General features: G+C 30.5%; 1 protein-coding gene across 1 annotated transcript in view; it reads right to left on the bottom strand.

The window, feature by feature from the left end:
• Positions 1-1,096: 1,096 nt before the first annotated feature.
• Positions 1,097-21,096, bottom strand: part of LOC129216356 (lachesin-like) — a 40,745-nt gene continuing 20,745 nt past the window's right edge. The window contains exons 5-9 of the mRNA XM_054850569.1: positions 18,268-18,396; positions 8,153-8,440; positions 4,514-4,582; positions 2,744-2,833; positions 1,097-1,197 (exon numbers count right to left, since the gene is read on the bottom strand). Of these exons, the coding sequence (XP_054706544.1) occupies positions 1,097-1,197; positions 2,744-2,833; positions 4,514-4,582; positions 8,153-8,440; positions 18,268-18,396 (677 nt within the window). The remainder of the gene's footprint in view (positions 1,198-2,743; positions 2,834-4,513; positions 4,583-8,152; positions 8,441-18,267; positions 18,397-21,096) is intronic.

Below are 21,096 nucleotides of genomic sequence, written 5' to 3'. Positions count from 1 at the left end.
CATGATTATCCTTTAAAATCTCACATGCTTTTAAAATATCGGAACATACTTTAGACTAATTTTATGTACCTCAGGGAAAAAGCTATTTTTAAGAAATGTCCTTTAACCAAAAAGGAAAATACAATACTAAAACGGAATTCGGTTTTTAATTATTATTAATTTATCTATCTTTTTTCATATTTTGTGACATGTGGAATAATAAACTGTTACAATACAGGCATCAGTTATGCACCAGCATAACTGATGCCTGTATTGTAACATGACAATATATACATGAAAGACATTATATACATGGTGAATAAAGAAAACACTTAAAAGACGAGTATACAAGTAACAGCCTAAAAGCAACAAAGTACTTAAAGAAAAAATATATAAAACGAAAGCATCTTTAAAAAAAAAAAGAAAAAAAATAATGTTTGTTTCTTCTAGTTACATTTTTGATAATTATAGTAATTGTTTGTCTCATCAGTATCTTTTTATGCGCTTACGCGTTTCATTTCCGTCCTATTACGCGCTATGTCCGTATATGTGACTATTTCAAACTATCCTCCGAATGACTTTTTTTTAAACCTACTTTGTGCAGAAAAAACCTTTAAATAGTTACATTTGACTACATAGGGCCATTCCACGAAAAAGTCAATCCTTTGTACCGCAAGTGACAGTTCATATATTTCATTAAAAAATAATAATTTTAATGGGTAATGACGAAATTTCTTGCGAAAGAAATCACACGTAAGTTTACAATTTGTTAATCAGAAAAAAAATGTTCATTAATACTTAAAATAGTATTTTTATTGAAACACATGAGGCATTATTGGTGGGAAAAAATTGATCGTTTTCCGTGGACTGGCTCTATAGCTTGTCACAAGTTGATAAAAGTTTGCCGCAGTCTAATGCTTGGTTAACTCAATCAACCAACAGTTAAGAAATTTTTTAAGGTATAATGTTATTACACATTTCCCGACGTTCTTCTACAAGAGGTACCAGCATTAGATGCTCAAACATAATTGTACATAATAGTCACCATCTCCTATGAGCTTTTAGTATACTAAGCAGCACAACTTTTATATTAAAATATTGTAAAGTATTATTATTACTATTTACCATCTTCGTTTCCAGTTGTTGGTATTTGATTTTGCTTCCATCGGAGCTTTTCATCCTCTACATTGCTATCTTTGGATGAACTCTGTTTTTCTTCTAAAATAAATATATAATTTTAACAAAAACATATTTAAGCGTAAATGAAACATGTATTTTCGTTAAACGTAAAGCGATATTTTTTCTCATTGATACTATTAATTTTTTCCTTTTTTTTCTAAATTCTAAAAGTAAGAATCATGTTCGTTATTATTATTTTTATTATTAGTATCTTATTTAATCTTTGATCTTATATTAAGCAAAAAAGAAAAAGTTTTAAATCAAAAAAAGTTAAAAAGAAAAAGAAAAGAAAAAAATGAAGATATGTTTAAATAATTACGTTTAATTAAAGCAGAACTAGAAACAAACTAGCTGAAGTAAATCTCTCGAAATAGTTTTATATAAACTATTTTATAGAAATTAGTTTTTGTGCCAGCTGCACCAAGGATTTTGCCGCATTTTAACCTTTAACTCTGACGTTAAAGGTTAAAATGCGGTGTTCCCAAAGTGACCCTAGAATTCGCCTTAACCTAGATGAAAACTTGTGTGATTAGGTTTTGACATCAAGTACCTTAAGGTAAGAGTCAAAAACTTTTTTCATGGGAGAGATGCTTAAAGACCAACGGATGTATGCAAGAACTAAAGCGAAATTGGCATGTTCATTCGGATTTAAATGGATAATTTTACGTTTTCCATTAAACAGACAAAATAGTTTCCCTTAGCGAAAAAAAAAACCTTTTTATAATTGTTTTATTTTGCTTTGAGCTAAGAATATATGCGGAAGCAACAATCATTTTGGAAGCAAACATCTGTTGTCACGTGGTGAAAATGAAAATTTTCTGCAGAACGAAGAACTGCAATGAGGATTTCGTAATAATTAAGTGTGAACAGAAAAACAAAAATGACAAGAAAAAATAGATATTTTATGCGTATTATAAAAACAATAAAACACTATTCATTTCACTAAGAATTAAAACAAAATGCCGGTTTTATTAAATTAAAATTTTTAATGCATATTTGAAGCAAAAGTTTAATTATTTAGTTTGGTTTCCTGGATGTAATTATCGAATACTTTAATATGCATTGCAAGTATGTGTCTTAATTTTGCAAATATGTGCCTTTGTCTATCGTAAATTCCTATGCATATGCACCCGAACGAGATCGAGTTCTACTTGTTTACATATTGACTTTAATAACAATTGATGTTGATTTCTTTATAGCGTCATTAGCACCATTGGTGCGTTTGGGAGAAGAACGTTTTCCTCACACGCAGAAAGGTTTGCAGATATATGGATATAGTTTGCACACAAATGTACACTAATATAAATTGGTTCGCAGAACTTTTTAACGCCTCATATTTTGTTGCTAAAAACGAGTAGTTTTATAAGATATCTCTTAAAAGAATTTTAGGGCTTATTGTTACTTCAGGAAGTTATGCCAGGCTAAGATTTGCACATTGACGTAACTTAATAGTAGCGCCACTCTCTTAAATATTATTTTTCATCTTTTTGGATTCAAAAACTAGTATATTTATATGAAAAAAATATAGTAGTAGTTTTTCTAATTTCCCCCATTCACAAGTGTTTGCATAATTTTGTTTACTTACCTGAAGACAGATTTTGGGATTCATCTCTAAGGGAATTGGGAGCTGGTATTCCGTACCCTTTCTTGGAATCGTTTTTTGGCTCATTAGCTCCTGAAAATGAAAATCAAAGAATACTGTCTTCAGTTTTTAATTACCTTAAAATATACAGAAGGAGTAGATATTGAAATTAAAATAACAATAATATGAAAGCTTCATATTAAATTACTCAAATTTATACAGCGGAAGTTTTAGCAGGATGGCTTGTTTATTTATTTTATTAACTTGTCACTGTTAAATTTATTCAACAAATCAGTATTAAAACTGATATGAACTTACCAATAATTAGTATTGATTCATTTAGTTTGATCAAAAGAAATTTCGATTTTTTTTTTGTTTCTGCTCAAAGAAAACATAATTAAAGCATAAAATAAAACACCTGGAAAGTTGTATGAACTATTTAATGTTGTGTAGGGGCCTACATTTCGTATAATGAATATATATATATATATATATATATATATATATATATATATATATATATATATATTAGAGAAATATTTTAAATGGATAAAGAAATCTTGAACAGTAGATTGCAGTAAGGTTTAGAAAGTCGCAACAATTATTCGCAAATATCGTTACAGTAGAATGTATGCATAACGTGAATGCGTTTCAAAATGTCTTTTATGTCCTGCATAATCCAGCTTAGCGGTAAGTCTTACGGCACATTACATGTAATACTACATCAGACACATATTTTTTTTTCCAACTCATTGTTTTTTACTGACGGAATGAACTGCATCGGTGCGGCGTGTGTAACCGACTTTAACCTTCCAACTGTCTCACGTATCTGACAGAAACGCTAAGAGTAAGTTTCGTTTTATAGCTTTAATCCAGATAGCGCTACAAACGTCTAATTTCAGTTATTTCCCCTTCTCCCCTAGATATATTGATAGTCATAATTAGAATTTTTCTTGCCTCAGTAGTAGTCTGTCGTCTGCTGATCTTATCCGAGAGATACGCGTAACTATAGAAGAAAAATTTCGTTGCATTTGATTTTCCGTGTTTTTTGCTTCTTTGTACCGAAATAATGAAATACAAAGGAATCACATTGTGTGTGTTTGTTATTATACAAATAGTTTTAGTCATGCATTTGAACCATTTTGTAGCTAGTAAAAACCAATTTTTCATAAAAAATAATAGTTCTGGTAATAAGTTTTCTTCTTGAGTGTTTTTTTTTTTTTTTGAGCAATAAGTAGCTGATGCACGATTGATACACGCTTATCTAGCACAGTTTGTTCTATTTTTGTTTTACACGTTTTACGTCCGTAATGCGATTACTGAAATAAAGTACTTATACTCGAAGAAATCTGGATCTCAAAAATCCAGACTATGGAAAATCCGGTCAAATATTTTAGTTTTATTTATTTATTATTATTTTTTAAAAGTAAAAATCGGTTAAACCCACGGGTTTATTCTGCACTGCATAAATGAACTGTGCTGTCTACCTTTGGAGCTCAAGTTTTCAGGCAAATTGACGTTGTTCATGATTCGGTTCCCCGACCTGATGATCCGGATTTTTGAATCCATTACTTTTTGATGTCACATTAGCAAAAATTCTAACTACTAAGAATACACAAGTACAAGCTGCTTCCTTGTGAATGCTGAGCAAGACAAAAGAAACCAAGAGAGAGTCTGAATGACGGTTTGAGTAACAAAACCTTAATAATCTTTAAATTAGTAATGCAAGATTATTTAACAATTTTAAATCGTTTCTAAATTTAAGGAGTTTACCTCTTTGTACTGGAACGTAGTATTCACTAGATTGAGTTGATTGAGGGATACTTGTTGGAGGATTGATTTCTGGAATGTAAACAAATATTTTAAAGGGCAGTCTTAGTTATTATGATTATATTACTTTAATTCTTCAAAATAAAAAAAAATAAAAAAAAAACTTTTCACTGAATTTGAAGTTTCACAAGTTTCTAAAATTACAAAGCCAGTTGATTTCTTACTGTCATGCGTTCATTGTTTTTACTAGAATCAAAATATTCGTATGTAGTAAAAATTCAAAAACTAATTAAAAAAAAAGAAAGAAAAAGAAAATGCAGAAAGGAAGTTTTTCATAATGCCTTTTTAGTATTAAATAATTTATGAAAAGTTCAAACGTTTTCATTGTAATTAAACTAACGCAACTTTAAAATACTTTTAACATTACAAAAATAGCAATGCCGTTTTTAATTGGCATAATAATCATGGCAAAAATACATTACATCAGGGAAAACTTACTGTTAGGTTAACGCAAGCTCTTTTTCGCAGGTCTACATTTTTCAATAAACATAATAACTTATTTGATGAGAAAATATGCATCGTAATATGGTAGTAAAATTTTTAAAAAAAAGTAGAATTTCATTACAATGACTAACATATACATGTATACATTCGTTTACCTATTTTCAATTACTTTTGAAAAAAATTTTAAACGGAAAGGTTTAGTATCCTATCCAAATCTCAGCAGGACTTACAATTTTCAATATTATTTTCCAAAAAAAAAGGCAGTTACAATTTTTCCTTCTTTCTTCAATAATATATGCAGGTTAAATGACATAAAAATGGAGCCGCGGTATTTTTCAACTTTTTGCCAAGAGATCACACATTGGGTCTCACGTGATTTCCGGACGTTAACGTATGCTAGCGGCTAAAGGATGTGAAAACTTGCAGTTTAAGCACCACTTCTTATTGTACATTTTGCACAAATATGTACTACTGTTTAACATATTTTTCAAATTTTAACAAAAAAAAGCGGATTATTTTGAATTGTTTAAAACTTGTTATTTTTGACTACGTCGTTCAGACTCACCTCGGAATTAAAATATTCGAATATCAATAGTACTAATTGAAGTTTCTCTGTACGAATCGTAATGTATTTAATATTTCTTATACACACGCTAAATGAGATTATAGGGGAAGGGGGAGGACATGCGCAGTGCATGTGTAAATGCGCTATCCATCTCCTCGTGCTAATAATATTCATGCAATGTATTTTATTGTCAATTTAGAACTTTTTCCCCTCAGTTAATGGTTCATATTAAACACGAGAACACATTTATGTATTTTTTTCCTGTTGCATGGGATTTGGAATCTTTTACACTGCTGATTTCGAGTTTGCATTCGTTTCTCTTAACAAGCGGCGGTTTTTATGCAATTTAGTAATCTAGACCGCAACGAGGTTTTTGGAAAATCACTCGAAAAAAAAAATATAAAAAATAAACGTTTACCTTTCTGTATACCTTCGGTTTCACGAACAAACAAAGATCATAACAGCGACTGCGACTTTTGTAGCATTCGTATTAAAATAATGTTAGCAAGATATATATAACTCCGCGCAATCAATATAATACTTCATTCAATACTAGATCTATTGACTCGTCTAACGTGCAGTGCATTGACGGTTAATTTTGGATAACAGCAAAAATGTATAATGTAAACTCATGGCTTTGTGCACTCGGAAAAACTAACTTTACTGAGCTTTATTATTTGAAGAAGAAATATAAGTAGATTTTGGAAGAAACTAGTTGCAGGTTTGAAATCAAAATTCATTCTATACATGCAAAAAAATTCCCCTATGGGGCCAATAAAGAAGTATTAAAAAAAATGAGGACAGCAGATTTTTTTTCCTCCGAAAGCTCTACTCGCAGCTTTTGTACAGTCAAGAGCTAAAAATAAATTTGTAGAGAAATACTTAGCAGTATGTATTAAGTTCCAGTTTAGAACCTTCCTTTAACGTTAGAGTATCACACAAGGCAAAAAAGGAAAGACAAAAATACATATTAATGCTAATAGTTGAAAACATTATTAGTGTACTAATTGAAAAATTTACTTATTTGCAATCCATGCTGTTTTTCGTATTACACTGAAATGCTCTATTTGCATATATATATTTATACTTGAACTATTACTATATATATTTATACTTGGAATTTGTAGAATAATTTGCCAAGTGTGTGGGCTCAATAGAAAACTGCTGACAAATCAAGGAAAACAACGTGCAAGTAAAGTCTTAAAAAATAAAGACACTTTAATAATGAATAAAAACTTGTCTTGATGTTTTTTTACGAATCACCAGAAGATAAGATAGTCTTGAACACTATGCAAAAAACTTTAAAAAGCAACCCCCCCCCCCTACGTATTTTTTTGTAAATTTAAACAACTGTGATGATCAGAAGAGTTGTCAAAAGAGCTAATTGTTCAGAGAACTTGTCCACATAAATTCCGTGAACTTGTACGAGAAGAAAAATCGTAATTTTTTAAAGAATTCTGCAAGTTCCATTTTTGTAGCCCTTGCCACCTAGCTCAGATTTCGATTTTGTTTCTAAGAGGCATGCATGCTTTTTAAGCGTTTTATAATCCATGATAAATAAGTGTTCGAAATGCTCATCCTACAAAACCAGAACATATTGCTCCGTAGATTCGAACTCCAAGTATGAAAGCTGTCAAGAACGGTACGTTAAAAGTTTTTAGAGCTTTAGAATGTTTTTGCAGTGAAAATATTTCAGCATATGCCGAGATCTCCTTCAATTACAATCTATCGTCTGTTATCAGTACAAAATTATATATACTTAATGTAATGAAAAGTGTGAGCAATGAGCATTCAAGGAAAAAGAGCCTTCAAGTACTTATTTATTTATTTAAAAAAAAAAAAAAAAAAAAAAAAAAAAAACTTAAATTGCTTTAAAAAAATATATATCAAATTTAGTATTCCTTACAAATACAGTCAACTCGAAGTCCCACGGAACCGGCTAAAACGAAAGAGTTATTGGTAGTTCGATTAATGGGAAGTTTCCAAAACAGTCTCAAGAGTTTGGGACCCAAAAATAAAAACTTCGAGATAAAGGAATGTTCGAGTTATAAGCTTCGAGTTATCGAGATCCGCTTGTAGGTTTTTCTTTTATTTCCAGAAAATTAAAGTATGCTGCATTTTTTTTTGTTAGTCGCATTAACAGACATACTTCGTCATTACTTCTCATTTCTCTTGCTATAGAGTGAAATTGTAACATTGATGGAAGGTCCAATACCGCAAATTTTTCACTCGTTATCATTAAAGCTTTTCTCAAAATGTGTTTCATTCATAATATTTTTTTTTTTTTTGGAAATGGAATTGTGTGTAAATCAAAGAAAAAAAAATGTATGAATTTTTCATTGCTAGTTGAGATGCAGTGTTTTTTTAATGTTTCTATTTTGCTATTACATATATTCAAAACCTATAAAATAGATACTCTATTTTAATAAATATTGACTAATTGTTTTGTAAAACAATGTTTCTAAATGGAGTGAAATTTTTAATATATGTGTGAGCAATGTTTGAACTGAAAAAAAAAAGAAAAAAAAAATGGCGATATTCATTGTAAAATGTGATACAGAAAATGTACATACCTATAAGTCTCACGAATCCCTCTTTATCCCCGAGAGTATTTTTTGCTACACACTTGTAGTGACCAAAATCTTTCTCATCCAGGTTTTTAATTTTTAGCTGCATGTGGATTCTGTAAGAATCAGCTTCTTCCGTGATTTCATACTTTTTATTATTCAAAAGAATGACACCGTCATTCCGGATCCATGATGTAAGTGGTCGAGGAGAGGCTTCAAGTCGACAGCCCAAAATGACGTCATTGCGAATTACAGCTCCCACCATTTGATTGCTGACTCTAATTTTCGGTTGAACTGAAACATCAAGATATGAACACTTTGAATATATACAGTTTTCTTTGGAAAGAATTTGTAACTAACTTATAATACTATTGCTAACAAAAATATAACAGTTGCATTTAATTTCCCTTAAACCCTTTTTTTCTTTCTCTTTTTGTCCATAATTCAATTTTCTTCTCCCTAAGGCCTTCTTTTAAATTACAGAATTAAAATTGTTTGTACGGAGATGCATCCATCATTTTAGCAATATTTTTAATAGTAATTTTTAAGAAAAATAAACGAAATAGCAACGTTTTATGAAAAGGAGAAAGATACAAAATGTGTATATAAAGTTTAAAAATGCTTAAATATACGATACGGTTTAATATTTGATGATTTTTCCAGTATATTACGTTTAAGAAAAATACATCAAAATATTTCATTGTTTCAATCTTAAAGCCATCTTTATTGTCTTATCAGTTCTTGCCAATTAAAGCATTCATTATCTGTAGATATTCGAACGAAAAGAGCAACAAAACAGAAATAACTTATTAAAATGACAAGCAGAAGATAAAGAGTTTAGAACAGACGAAAACAAAAAAAGGCAAAGATCCAATGCGGGCCAATTTAATGCAATCGGAATCAAATTTCAGTCTTTCTACGACGCTTGAAGCCCATTCATTTCAGTAAAGACACTATCGCGTTGCGAAGGGGTAATTCGAATCCGGTGCTTCGAGTAATAATTACCCTCATTTGCCAAAACGCGACTTTACAAAAGAGGTCTGCTGGAGTGGATGTGGCTGGGTCGATGCGGATAAATGCACAGTATTAACTTCCCCAGGGAAGCACTGGAGAGTTTAAGGAAGAGAAAATAAAAGATTTTTAACTCCATCCATTGCTATCAATGATGCCGGGAATAAGTGGTGTGCAAAATTGTTCTAAAGCCGCAGAAACCTAAATGACATTTTTTTTTTGTTTTTATTTTTACCCCATACATCTTGAAAGAGGAAAAAAAGTCAAAATAGACAGATAGATGTAAGAAAAGGCTTAGCTTTGAAATGATGCAAGTATTTAATAGTTTTTCTCATTGTCACGAAACCAGTGCATGAGGTCGGGGCAAAAAAAAAAACAAACTGTTTACACTGAGTGATAGGTATATACACATATTTTAGTCGATCAATACACCGTTTACTGAATGGTCCTTTTGAAAAACATTATAAAACTAACTCAATCATAAAGGCATACCTAGGTTATGATTTCATGTTATTTATTAAATGTATAAAAGTAAGGTTCAAAGTATCATTCAATGTAACTATTAAATCATATGTTTTAAAGATACGAATTTCAAGAAAAATGCTTTGTAAATAATCTCGAAAACAACAAGCCGTATTGTGAGTCTTGGATCAAATGTTCTAGTAGTAGTCCTAGTGGTAAGTACGACACTGAAGATAAAATAAGAGAACTAGAATGCAAAATACGTGAGTTGATCCCTAAATAAGCTTTCCAAAGAGCTTCAGCGGAATGTTGCGATGAGAAATCCGGATTCTCCCCCTAAAATAAGACTATTTCCTTTTTCGTGCCTGCCCTGGCCGCGAACCACTGCGCAGTTCAGTCTTTTGTCAGCAGCGGTCCAAGATGGAGATTATCTTTGTTGATCATGCCAAGTATGAAATTCATTCGGTAATTCACTTTTTGCGCGCCAATAGAACTCTGCTTGTAGATATTCATCGTCAGTTCACAGCGACAAGTGTATGGCGACAAGTGTATGCCCAAGACATCTAAAAGTGGTGCAGGTCGCTCGACAACGGCGGTCGAAAGGCAGTCCATGATGAAGAGCGGAGCAGAAAACGACCGGCCTTTGGGTGGACTGTCATGCCCCACCCCTTGCAGTCCGGACCTGGAACCTAGTCGTTATCATTTGTTCCCCTAGTTGCAGGTGCAATTATGAGGCCAACGTTTTCAGAGATGAGGCAAAGAAGATGCGAAACGCTTTCTCAACAGGATGGCGGCGGAATTCTACACATTGGGAAACAGTAACTGGAGCACCGTCTAATAAAATGCGTCAGAAAAGATGGATGTTATGTATAAAAGTAGAGCAAAGTTTCTCCTTTCCAACTATGTAGTTTTCAAGGAGAAAAAACAAAGTTGTCTACTTTTAAACCTGATATGATCTGGATTTAGTCGGATTTCTTTCATCCCTAAGCTATTTGTTTTTAAAAGGGAATCCTTGACACCCTAACATACGTGACTTCGTTTTTTTTATGTGTACATAGTCAGCTGTTTTATTACATTTTTCAGTTTCACCCAAAGATGTTTATTTATTTCGTAAAATAATACGATACGTTTCCTTAAGTTTTTGATTTATCAATGCAGATAGTACTATCAAAATCAATAATCTCTTTATAAGATCAATATCAATATCAATAATCTCTTTATTTTATTTTTTAAGCCATAAATGGGAGATTTAACTCTTTATGTAAAATCACGATGTCGAATAACTATTATTCAATTGACCAACGTAGAAATAGTTATCAGATCAAAAGGTAAAAATGTGAGTATCTGTCGTATAGGAATAAGTTAAAAAGAATGCATTGATTATTAAAACTATAGTGTGAACTAATTTTCTATTAATTAATTGAAGCACGAGGTCAGAATTACGTTATAAGTATATACTAATTATTTTAAAAGAAATAACTTTGATGCAGTATTATCAATACAATAAATAATATGTAAATATTTTGAGTATAGCATAAACGGAAAAATGATAATTTTATGAGCCCTCGGGGTGCACATGTAGTTAATAAAACAGATGTGAGCTGTCTTACAACATTGAAGATTAAATACAACTTAAAGAAAACATAGTTTATTTTCTGGTTGTGTCATTGGTGAATAAATAAGAATAAAAACATTACTATTCGTGAAATGTGATGGAACAGATAAACCACAAGGTGAAGGCCAGTGTTGGATTGACAAACCTTTAGCATATGTTTTGTATATCCTAAATCTTTGAAAAGCACTCCAAAGGGACGTCTTACGCAAATTCTGATTTTTCGCTTAAGGCAACGTTTCCCCATTATCACAATTTAATAACATCTTCTATTTTTATTGTGTAAAAGATAAAGATAGAATAACACTGCCTCTCAAAATTTTACTACATTAAGTACTTAGGGCATCCATTAATCTGGTGCCTTTTGCGGAAAGCATCATTTCATTAGTTGACAGAATTATTGTTCTGAAAATAAGATATTGTCCTTTGTTGAAGTTAAGTCCCCGTTTCTGAAGCTTAATTGTCATTTTCGAATAATGGCTACATTTAGTTGTGAGTCCATACTTTTCGTTCCAAAATGTGAGCATCAATGCCTCCCGGCGTGGCACTTCATTCTAAACAATTAAGTTGTTTACAAGAAAGCTGACAGAAATAGTGTTGTTAAAAGCACTGTTCGAGTATTTTAAATTAGTATCTCCAGGCAGATGGAATTATGATCAAAACGTTGAGTGGACATTTTGTTCTGAAGTTGCTAATTATTAACAGAATAACGTTTTTGCAAATGATCCTTAGACATTTTCCCGTTGAGCATTGTGTTTCTAATTGCCATTTTGGCAGCTTTATTGTATTAGTTGAAAGAAGCTTTCATGAGCTTGATTGGTGTAAGTCAATTATTTGTTGGTGCAATCTCTGAAATTTGATCGACTGATGTGCAAGAAATTTTCTCAATGTAATGTTCAATACTGTCAATATTGTGTACATATTTTAGTTCATATGAAAAATTTATTGAAAACGATATTGAGTTATAGTAGGTGTCTAGTAAAATAAATTAAAATAAACTAATAACGAGTCATATATTTAAAGAAATCTCAACTTTTATTGGCGTAACAGAAGCTTGAAGGATAAGAATGGTAACATATGCAATAGTAGATGATTGGCAGAAAACATACACAGGAAAGTAGTTTTAGTTACACGTTGTGTTGAGCTAAACGAGTGTTTCTTAAAACTATTGCGTGCTGTAACCGATCTTTAATCCTTAACTGTATCATTATTGGTTTTTGAAGGATAGAAGCTTAAAAGATACAAATGGTGATAAATGCAATAGTAGCTGATTGAATTGTACCATAAAACACATAAAAGAAAATATTTTTAGTTACATGTTGTTTCATCTAAACAAGAACATATTTCTATTAAGTACTGATGTAAGCAGATGCGTGATGCATGTACTTTGATAAAACTTTCGATACGTTTTAATTTAAATAATTCCAGCTAATTGTCATACCATTTTATTGATCACCAGGTTCATTCAGTTCTGGTATAATTGTAGCTCATCTATCAAAACATAATCTAAAAACGGTTGCCTAAAAACGTCAGCCTATTTGAATACATAAACCTTTTGTGTAAAAAAAAATATGTCAGTCATTAAAACTTTAAATGAACAAAAATATTTTTCTTTCACATACGCGATTTAATGACAGAATTTGACCTAAAACATACACAAATGCAAATAATACCCACAGTCCTGCTTAATTTTCAATAATAATAATAATAATAATAATAATAATAAATAAATAAAAATAAATAAATAATTAAACAGAGATCTTATTAAAATAAATACATTGAACTTTGTAAAATTTTATGAATATCTAAAAAAAAGGCATTTCTATGTGTTTTTAAAAATATTTTTAGCATTATTCCAATTAATTACAATTCCTTGTAATCAGTAATGGTTATTCCATAGTGACTAACGTAACATTCGCAGCTGATTTTCTTACTCCTTTTACTTACACCGGGAGTATAAATACTTTTTTTTTTGGTTTAATATGCAGATTTAAAATGTACAAGGTGGCTATTTTTCATTTCTACCAAGAATTTGAAGCAAAATAAGCGCTGGCAGGTATTTTCTCACCAAAAAAGGCATCGTGACTAACGTAACATTTTTGAAACCCTGAGAAACAATGCTTATGTTACGAGGCAAATTTTTCTGATAGTTATGCAGGCTTTTAAAATTGGATGATATATTTGTGAGAGGTAATCAGTCTATTTTAAAATAAATACTACAGATTTAATACACATGAATCTTTTTTGGCAATTTTTTGGCAATTAACGGTACGTTTAATAAAAACTGTGTGACTAACGTAACGTGACTCAAGTAATCATCGAATAACAAGCAATGAATTCATATAAAAAACCTTTTTATAATTAATCTCTTGCTCTTTTATTACTTTTACGCTTTTTAGGAACCTTTCATTATGTTGCATTATATGGTTCTTTCTTTACTTTTTTTTCTATATTAGTGTAAGAAATTGAATGGAGGGATTCAGCTCAATTAACTCAATTTGAATGTGCGAAAAAAAATAAATAAAATAAAATAAATAAAACTGCTTTTACGAACTGAATAACATCATTTTTAGGCTAATTAAATCCTAAATATCTCTCTTTTAAGAGTTAACTTTATACAAGTTGATAGTTTCACCAAATTCTAGTATTCTGCCGATATAATAGTTATCGTAATAAGAAACTCCGTAGTACTTTTCAACTGCATATTATTTTTTAGAGGTTTACTGATTCGTCGAACGAATAGTATTATGCATCCTGAATTAAAATGTAATATTGAAAAAAAAAAAAAACTCGAACATTTTTGCAGAATGCATTTTAATTTCCGATATCACCGCAAATGTTTAAACTTCTAAATGATCATTTATGCATTTTCTGAAATATGCTGCAGCAGCGCTTATTTTCACTGTATCATGTAATATCTTCAAATGTTTTCCAACGAGCTGCCATTACTTCATTTTAATAATAAGTTGAAATATATTTTCTAAAAAATAGAGACGTTCTTCTTTGTTAAGACTGTCTTTCTATTTTCTTAATTCTTTAGCTTGAATTCTTGTGTTGAATGCACATTTAGTTTTAATACTCATTTTGCTTTAATCACTTTTTTTTAATAATAATTTTTTTAATTGGATGTACCTTATTAAAGACCTGTAAAAAAGTATTTTTCTAAGAAGACAGAAGGTCTACAATGTAATATTGCAGGTATTTTCCACCCTAAATATTTTTAATCAATGTATAATACCTACTTATTCAAAATTGTTCTTGAAAATTTACATTAAATTAAATACGTTTTAAATATTAGCAGTCATTTTTAAAATGTTACGTTAGTCACAGCTCAAATGTTACGTTAGTCGCACTAATTATTTTATACCTACTGATACTCAAATAAATATTTTGCACTTTTTAAGTAGATATGACACAGATATAAGAAAATAAAAAGTGCTGTTTGGTTCAATTATCTAATTTAGTTTTCAAGCAGAAAATAGTTCATTTTCGTGAATAACGTAACGTAAATATTTTCAGTAAAATAACCAAACTAATTAAAATACTTATCTTATATTGTATACAAAAAAACATTCAATTTTATTGGGCCAACATCTAATCTTTTAGAATAAGCATAGTTCTTTTACAAATTTGCAAAAAATTTTACAATACACAAGAAAACTTAGAAGCATGTTTTTTTGCGTATGAGCAATTTTTGCCTTTTCTACAACCTCGCACGTTTAGACCCAAAAGAGAAACACCGAATGAAATTTTTGCAAACTGTTACTGGATTTATGTACTAGAAAGTATGCTTAATGAAATGATTGGTCACAATTAAGTCTTTGTGGAAAAACAATTTCTGAGGTTGAGGTTGACATTTCTATGGAATGACCCGTAACTAATATTTTAATTGATTTGTATATGTAATTAATCATTAAATATGCTTACTGCAAGAAATTTGTTAAACATTTAAAACGCATAGCAAGTGTCATAACAGCGAAACTCAGAATATTATAAATGACCTAATTCTAATGTGGCTCTTCATTTAAATGAATTGAAAGCAAATATAACTTATTCTTAATAATGATACTACTACTCATGAAATAAACATTGCATGAAACGAGCAAACAATCGGTTTGCAACAAAAACCACAGTAGTGCATGATTTAAAAAAAAAATAAACAAAACTTTTATAAAAATAATATTTCAATTTTTATAAAATTTTAAGCATTTCTTTTTGAAAAAAAAAAAAAAACAACAACTTTCATTCTGTTTTTTAATGTTTTTTTAGCATTATTCCAATTAATTACAATTCCTTGTAATCAGTAACTAATATTTTAGTTTGTAAATATATTTAATAAATCATTAAATATGATTACTACAAGAAATTGGTTAAACATTTAAAACTCATTAGCATAGCAAGCGTCATAATAGCGAAACTCGAAATATTGTAAATGCTCTAATTCTATTGTGGTTCTTCAATTAAATGAATTGAAACCAAATATAACTTATCCTTTATAATGATAATACTACTCATGAAATAAACATCGCATGAAACGAGCAAACAATCGGTTATCAGATACATGCAAAAAACAACCACTGTCGTGCTTGATTAAAAAACAAAACTTTTACGAAAATATTATTTCAATTTTATAAAATTTTAAGAATTTTTTTGAAGAAAAAGTCAATTTTCTGTGTGTGTTTTAATGTTTTTTTAAGCATTAATCCAATTAATTACAATTTTTTATAATCTGTAACTAATATTTTATTTGATACATATATGTAATAAATCATCAAATATGATTACTGCAAGAAATTGGTTAAACATTTAAAACTCATTAGCATAGCAAGCGTCATAACAGCGAAACTCGAAATATTGTAAATGCCCTAATTCTAATGTGGTTCTTCAATTAAATGAATTGAAAGCAAATATAACTTAACCTTCATAATGATAATACTACTCATGAAATAAACATCGCATGAAACGAGCAAACAATCGGTTATCAGCCACATATGCGTCGATCAATTTTGTGCGGTATATAACTTACAATCGAACCTTGAGACTATAGACTCAGGTGAAAGCAGAACATTCGTTTTAGGGAGCATTAGATTAATTTAAATGTGAATTCTAGAGATGCTCAACTAAATAATTGACCACTGTTATCGAACTGGTTCAGACGCGGGTATATCTAAAGCGGAAATTGATTCTCATAGTAATGTACTAAAATGTAAGGCAATGGAGATTACTATGATAGCAATTGCTTCAGGAAGCCTTTCCGAGTGGTGAATAGTAGCAAGAATTGAAGGAAATGATTGTTGTTTGTGGTATAGATTTAAGGGGAAAATTATAATAAAAGTTTTTTTAAAAAAAGTTAGAAAAGTTTTATTTTCTTGGCCTCTAAAGTGATGGTTGGTTGGTTGATTTGATTTTAATGGCGCAAGAGCCTTTGAAGGCTATACTGCCCCAAACGATTCTTTGTTTAAACTATTTTTCATTCAAGTTTACGTTTAGGAAGTGATAAAAATAACGTATTTTGAGGTAAAAGGAAATTTTAAGCGGTTTAAAATATAAAGTCGTTAAAAACATGTAAAAATTAAAACCATTTTAAAAAAAGTATAAAACCATATCTTGACAATACTAAAGTGATGAATTGAGATTAAAGTGATGAATTGAGATTAAGGAAAAGCAATCAGCTATTGAAGTTGCATTTTTAGACTTTAAATTTGATAAAATTTGGGGGATTTCATTACTTTATGTACTTGGACTTTTTTATCATGTTAAAAAAGTCAAACATTTGAATTAAAGTGTGTATTCGAGACAAAGATATTGTTTGTAAAAGTTTTTACTGTTTGCATCCAAGAAAAATGATACAGTCGAACCCGTTTAGTAGAATAGCCATTTTGCCACGAAAAAATATTCTAATGAGCGGAATATTCCATTACCCGGGGCAAAAATAACACATTACGGATTTGGCTGGGTCAATCAATTGCTAATTGTTAGGTTTTCTATTGTAGCATCATACGCTGCCGGAGTGTAGCGTTTTCGTTTAGCTACATAAAAAACGACATACATGTTTAAAATAACAGCGATATACTCAGAAAAATATAACTTTGTTTTCCCTGTCTCAAATGCGTATTGTATAGTTTTATATACCGGGTTTTCCGTTTTAACCTGCAAGACTTAATTTTCGCAACTGCTAGTCCAAGATGTATACTTCGAGTGCAAAAATATTCAAAATCAAATGCAGAGTTAAGGTATTGAAAATTTAAGTGAAAACAAAAATGTCAAAAACTAAAAGAAAATCAAGTTTTTTATCGGGCCCTAGGGTCTCCTAACTTATATTTAGGGACGTGATCTCCATTAAAAATATATCCAACACAAAAAGTTTGAAATTAGTAAGACCAATATTCTCCGAGATATGAAACGCAGCGTTTGGGGCTTAAACTACTTTTCACTGGCTGTCAATAACGCATTTTGGGGGAAAATATAGCGGTTACCAAGTGTTAAAAATTATACGTGTGCATAGAGTATGGTTTTTCAAATTGATTGCGGCTTTGTAGTGTGTTCTTCCGTAACATGACGTAACATTTGCCTTTATCTTTGAATAACAATGAAAAACATAAATAATTTGTATTTTTATTTCGACAACCTGTCATTCTTTTGAAAGGGCGATTAGTTCCAATCTCATCTTCAGTATGGTCCCGTAAAACCCGTAAACTGGAATTTATCCTTGAGTTTTAGTCACGAAATTGTCAAGTTTTTTGTGTCAGTAATCGTTTTTAATGGAAATTATTTTTCTAAATATTAGTTAGGGGGCCAAGGGCCCGTATTAAAAGTTAAATTTTGTATTTTTCTACGTTTTTTATTTTTGCTTCAAACTTTGAATGTGTTAACTCAGCACCTGATTTTGAACTTTCATTTTTGCAATTAGAAGTATACGTCTAGGACTCAAGAATAAATAAAGGTCTTGCAGGTCCAAACGGAACACCGTGTATAACAGATCTAAGCATGAACATTTTATTCCGATTTATTGAGAGAAAAAAAATACTTTACTTACAGTTTACTTGTAAAAGTATCCTTTTGCTCACCGATGGTGGTACGCCGTTAGTTGCAATGCATAGATATGCACCCATGTCTTCTCTCATAACTTGTGTCAGATTTAAGAACTCCCCTTCCACACGGAGCACTGCAATTATAATTGGATATTTAATATTTTATGGTCACCAGAAAAAAAAATCTTTTCTTCTCAGAGTAAAACATTCATTAAAAAAACATTTCGAATTCAAACATAAAAGCAAAACCACGCTTTTCTGTTTTCGAAAATGCTTTTTTCCAACTTTCAGCATTAATATATCATTTTAAAGTTGATTCTGATATATTTTTGTTTAGAATGAATACTGTACAATCTTAATTTTTAAATCAGTTTTCTGAAGGTCAAAATATTAATGAAATAAACTGAAAAAAATATTTAATTCTAAAAAAATAATTTTAAGTTTTAAAATTTGAATTATCGTTTTAAGATATACATATAGAAGAGTGATCAATGTATTTAAATACACAACTAAACGTCATTAAATTCAATTCTACATGTACAATGGTTTTAGAGTAACTTTTGCAAGCGTGCAATTATCTATGAACTAAAGACATCATTTTCATCATTTAAATGCTTATTTTTAAATAATTCATTGTTCAATATTATCATTTCCCTGCAGAACAATTATGCTTTGTAGAGAAAGTAAACTCATCTTTTTTTCAGAAAGAAGGTCAGGGTTCCAAGTAAACAGAGGTGGGATTAAATGTTCAAATATATTTTCACATAGAGATAGGCTGTTTAATCAATGTAAGACAACAAAGTTTTTGTTTCAAAACCAGGTACCTTCGTTTACATTAGCAGCTCTGACAATCACAACAAGATTTTTAAAAAAGTTTTGCTAACTAAAATGCATTCCGTAATGAAAGCTTTTACATAACTCATGGAAATTATTTTGTAAAATACATTGCACGAAATTTTAACCCTCCCCCCACACTGCACATATTTTATATTTTTTGTCAAAATTCCTAAAGTGAAACATGTCTTACTTATTTTACCCGCATACTCATGCGCTTCGTTAAACTTATCATTAATAATAAATGCTTTAAGCAAAATGTGCCTAATAATTATCTAAAGTGATGTGCCAAAGTTCAAGTAACAACATGCGGTGCTATACATGGTTTGATAAATTTAGCACATTGCATATTTCGGTTAAACAACACACAAGGTTCAGCATGTATTGTGAAAGTAAAAACCAAATAATACTTTAAAACCCTCTAATTTGCTGAACATTGTATGAAGCATTCATAACTAAAGTGGATCAAGTTCATTTTGATCGAATCCACATTAGCTCTAAATGCATCATAAGTTTATTTACTGTTTTTTCTCCGCAACATAATAACACAACTGAAAAAAAAAATCATTTTAACATTACTTCAGAATTAAATAATAATTAATGCAGATAAGCAATGCAATGCTTTAACAAAAAAAATGCATATGCTTATTACTGTTGATCCACTTCTGGACAAATGCTTTGTACTGTCTAGTCTGTATCAAAAGAACAAATTTTAAACCAATTCATCTGAAGTTCCTTAATCCATTAGACCTTCTTGACTATTGACGGTTTTAAGAAAGCTTGATGCCGTTATCCACGAAGTTCATTTAATTTGGTTCTTTTGAGTTACAAAACCGACTTTACGTTATTTAAAAGAGTTTTTCCCATCTTTAGTACATCACAATAGAGTTATTGTTTAATTTTGTTTGTATGCCAGGCACGGCATAAGTCCCTCACTGGTCAGGCTTTTTTTTTTCCTGAACATACGAGTCACGCATTGCAGTGTAAAGGTTTTGAAACCAAAACGAAAAAAAACAAAAAAAAAACAAATCTTTGTAGTACTCATGTTGTTTGATAATCATTAAATAGCAAAGCATTTCTTTATTTTTGTGCATTCAGGTATTTTTTACAAATAAAAGGCGGCTCAACTCCCCCCCCCCCTCACCTCCGGATTTACTATAACACATTTCAATTATTCACGGAAAAGGCAGACGTATCATTAGACAGGGATATATGGGTGAGTCTTTGTCTTGCCTGTTTTAGCAGTTCTTTGTCTGAGTCTGCAGCGTCACCTATAGATTTTTTGAACAGTAAATTAAAACGAGTTGATGTGTGCATCACATGACTTCCTTTTACTTAGGTCATTTCCCCATTATTCGCTATTTTAATGTGATTCAATTGTTTACTCTCTAAATATCACCAACAGTGGCCAAATTGAAACTAAATTTAAAAAAAAAAAAAAAAAAAATCAGCAAAATTTGTTGCCGAGTTGGCGACAAAACTTGGCGACCAAAAGACTGGCGATATATCGCGAAGTGTCCGACAAATTATAACACCACTAGAATTTACATCGAAATTAACGATGATTTCCCTCCAAAAAGGGGCAAAAGACCCCCTTAGAAACATCCGAATGCAACCAAAAGGGAAGGTGCACAACTAGGCTCCACTAGGAATCTACGTACCAAATTTCAACTTTCTACGACATACCGTTTTTGAGTTATGCGAGATACATACACACATACACACATACACACATACGCACATACGCACATACGCACATACATACGTACATACAGACGTCACGAGAAAATTCGTTGTAATTAACTCTTGGGTCGTCAAAATGGATATTTCGGGTGTCTGTAGGTTCTTAGGCACTAATCCACGTCTGGTCGGGTCGAAAAAAAACCTCAACATTTGTTCGGGGGTGAGAAAAATGGAAATTAAGGTTGATTTTTGAGTGAAAATTTTTTCGCGAATACAATACTTCCTTTTTTGTAAAAGGAAGTAAAAAAGGAAAAAAT

The sequence above is a fragment of the Uloborus diversus genome, chromosome 2 (genome assembly GCF_026930045.1).
Source record: "Uloborus diversus isolate 005 chromosome 2, Udiv.v.3.1, whole genome shotgun sequence".
NCBI lineage: Eukaryota > Metazoa > Arthropoda > Arachnida > Araneae > Uloboridae > Uloborus > Uloborus diversus.
This window is presented reverse-complemented; position numbering and strand designations above follow the sequence as displayed.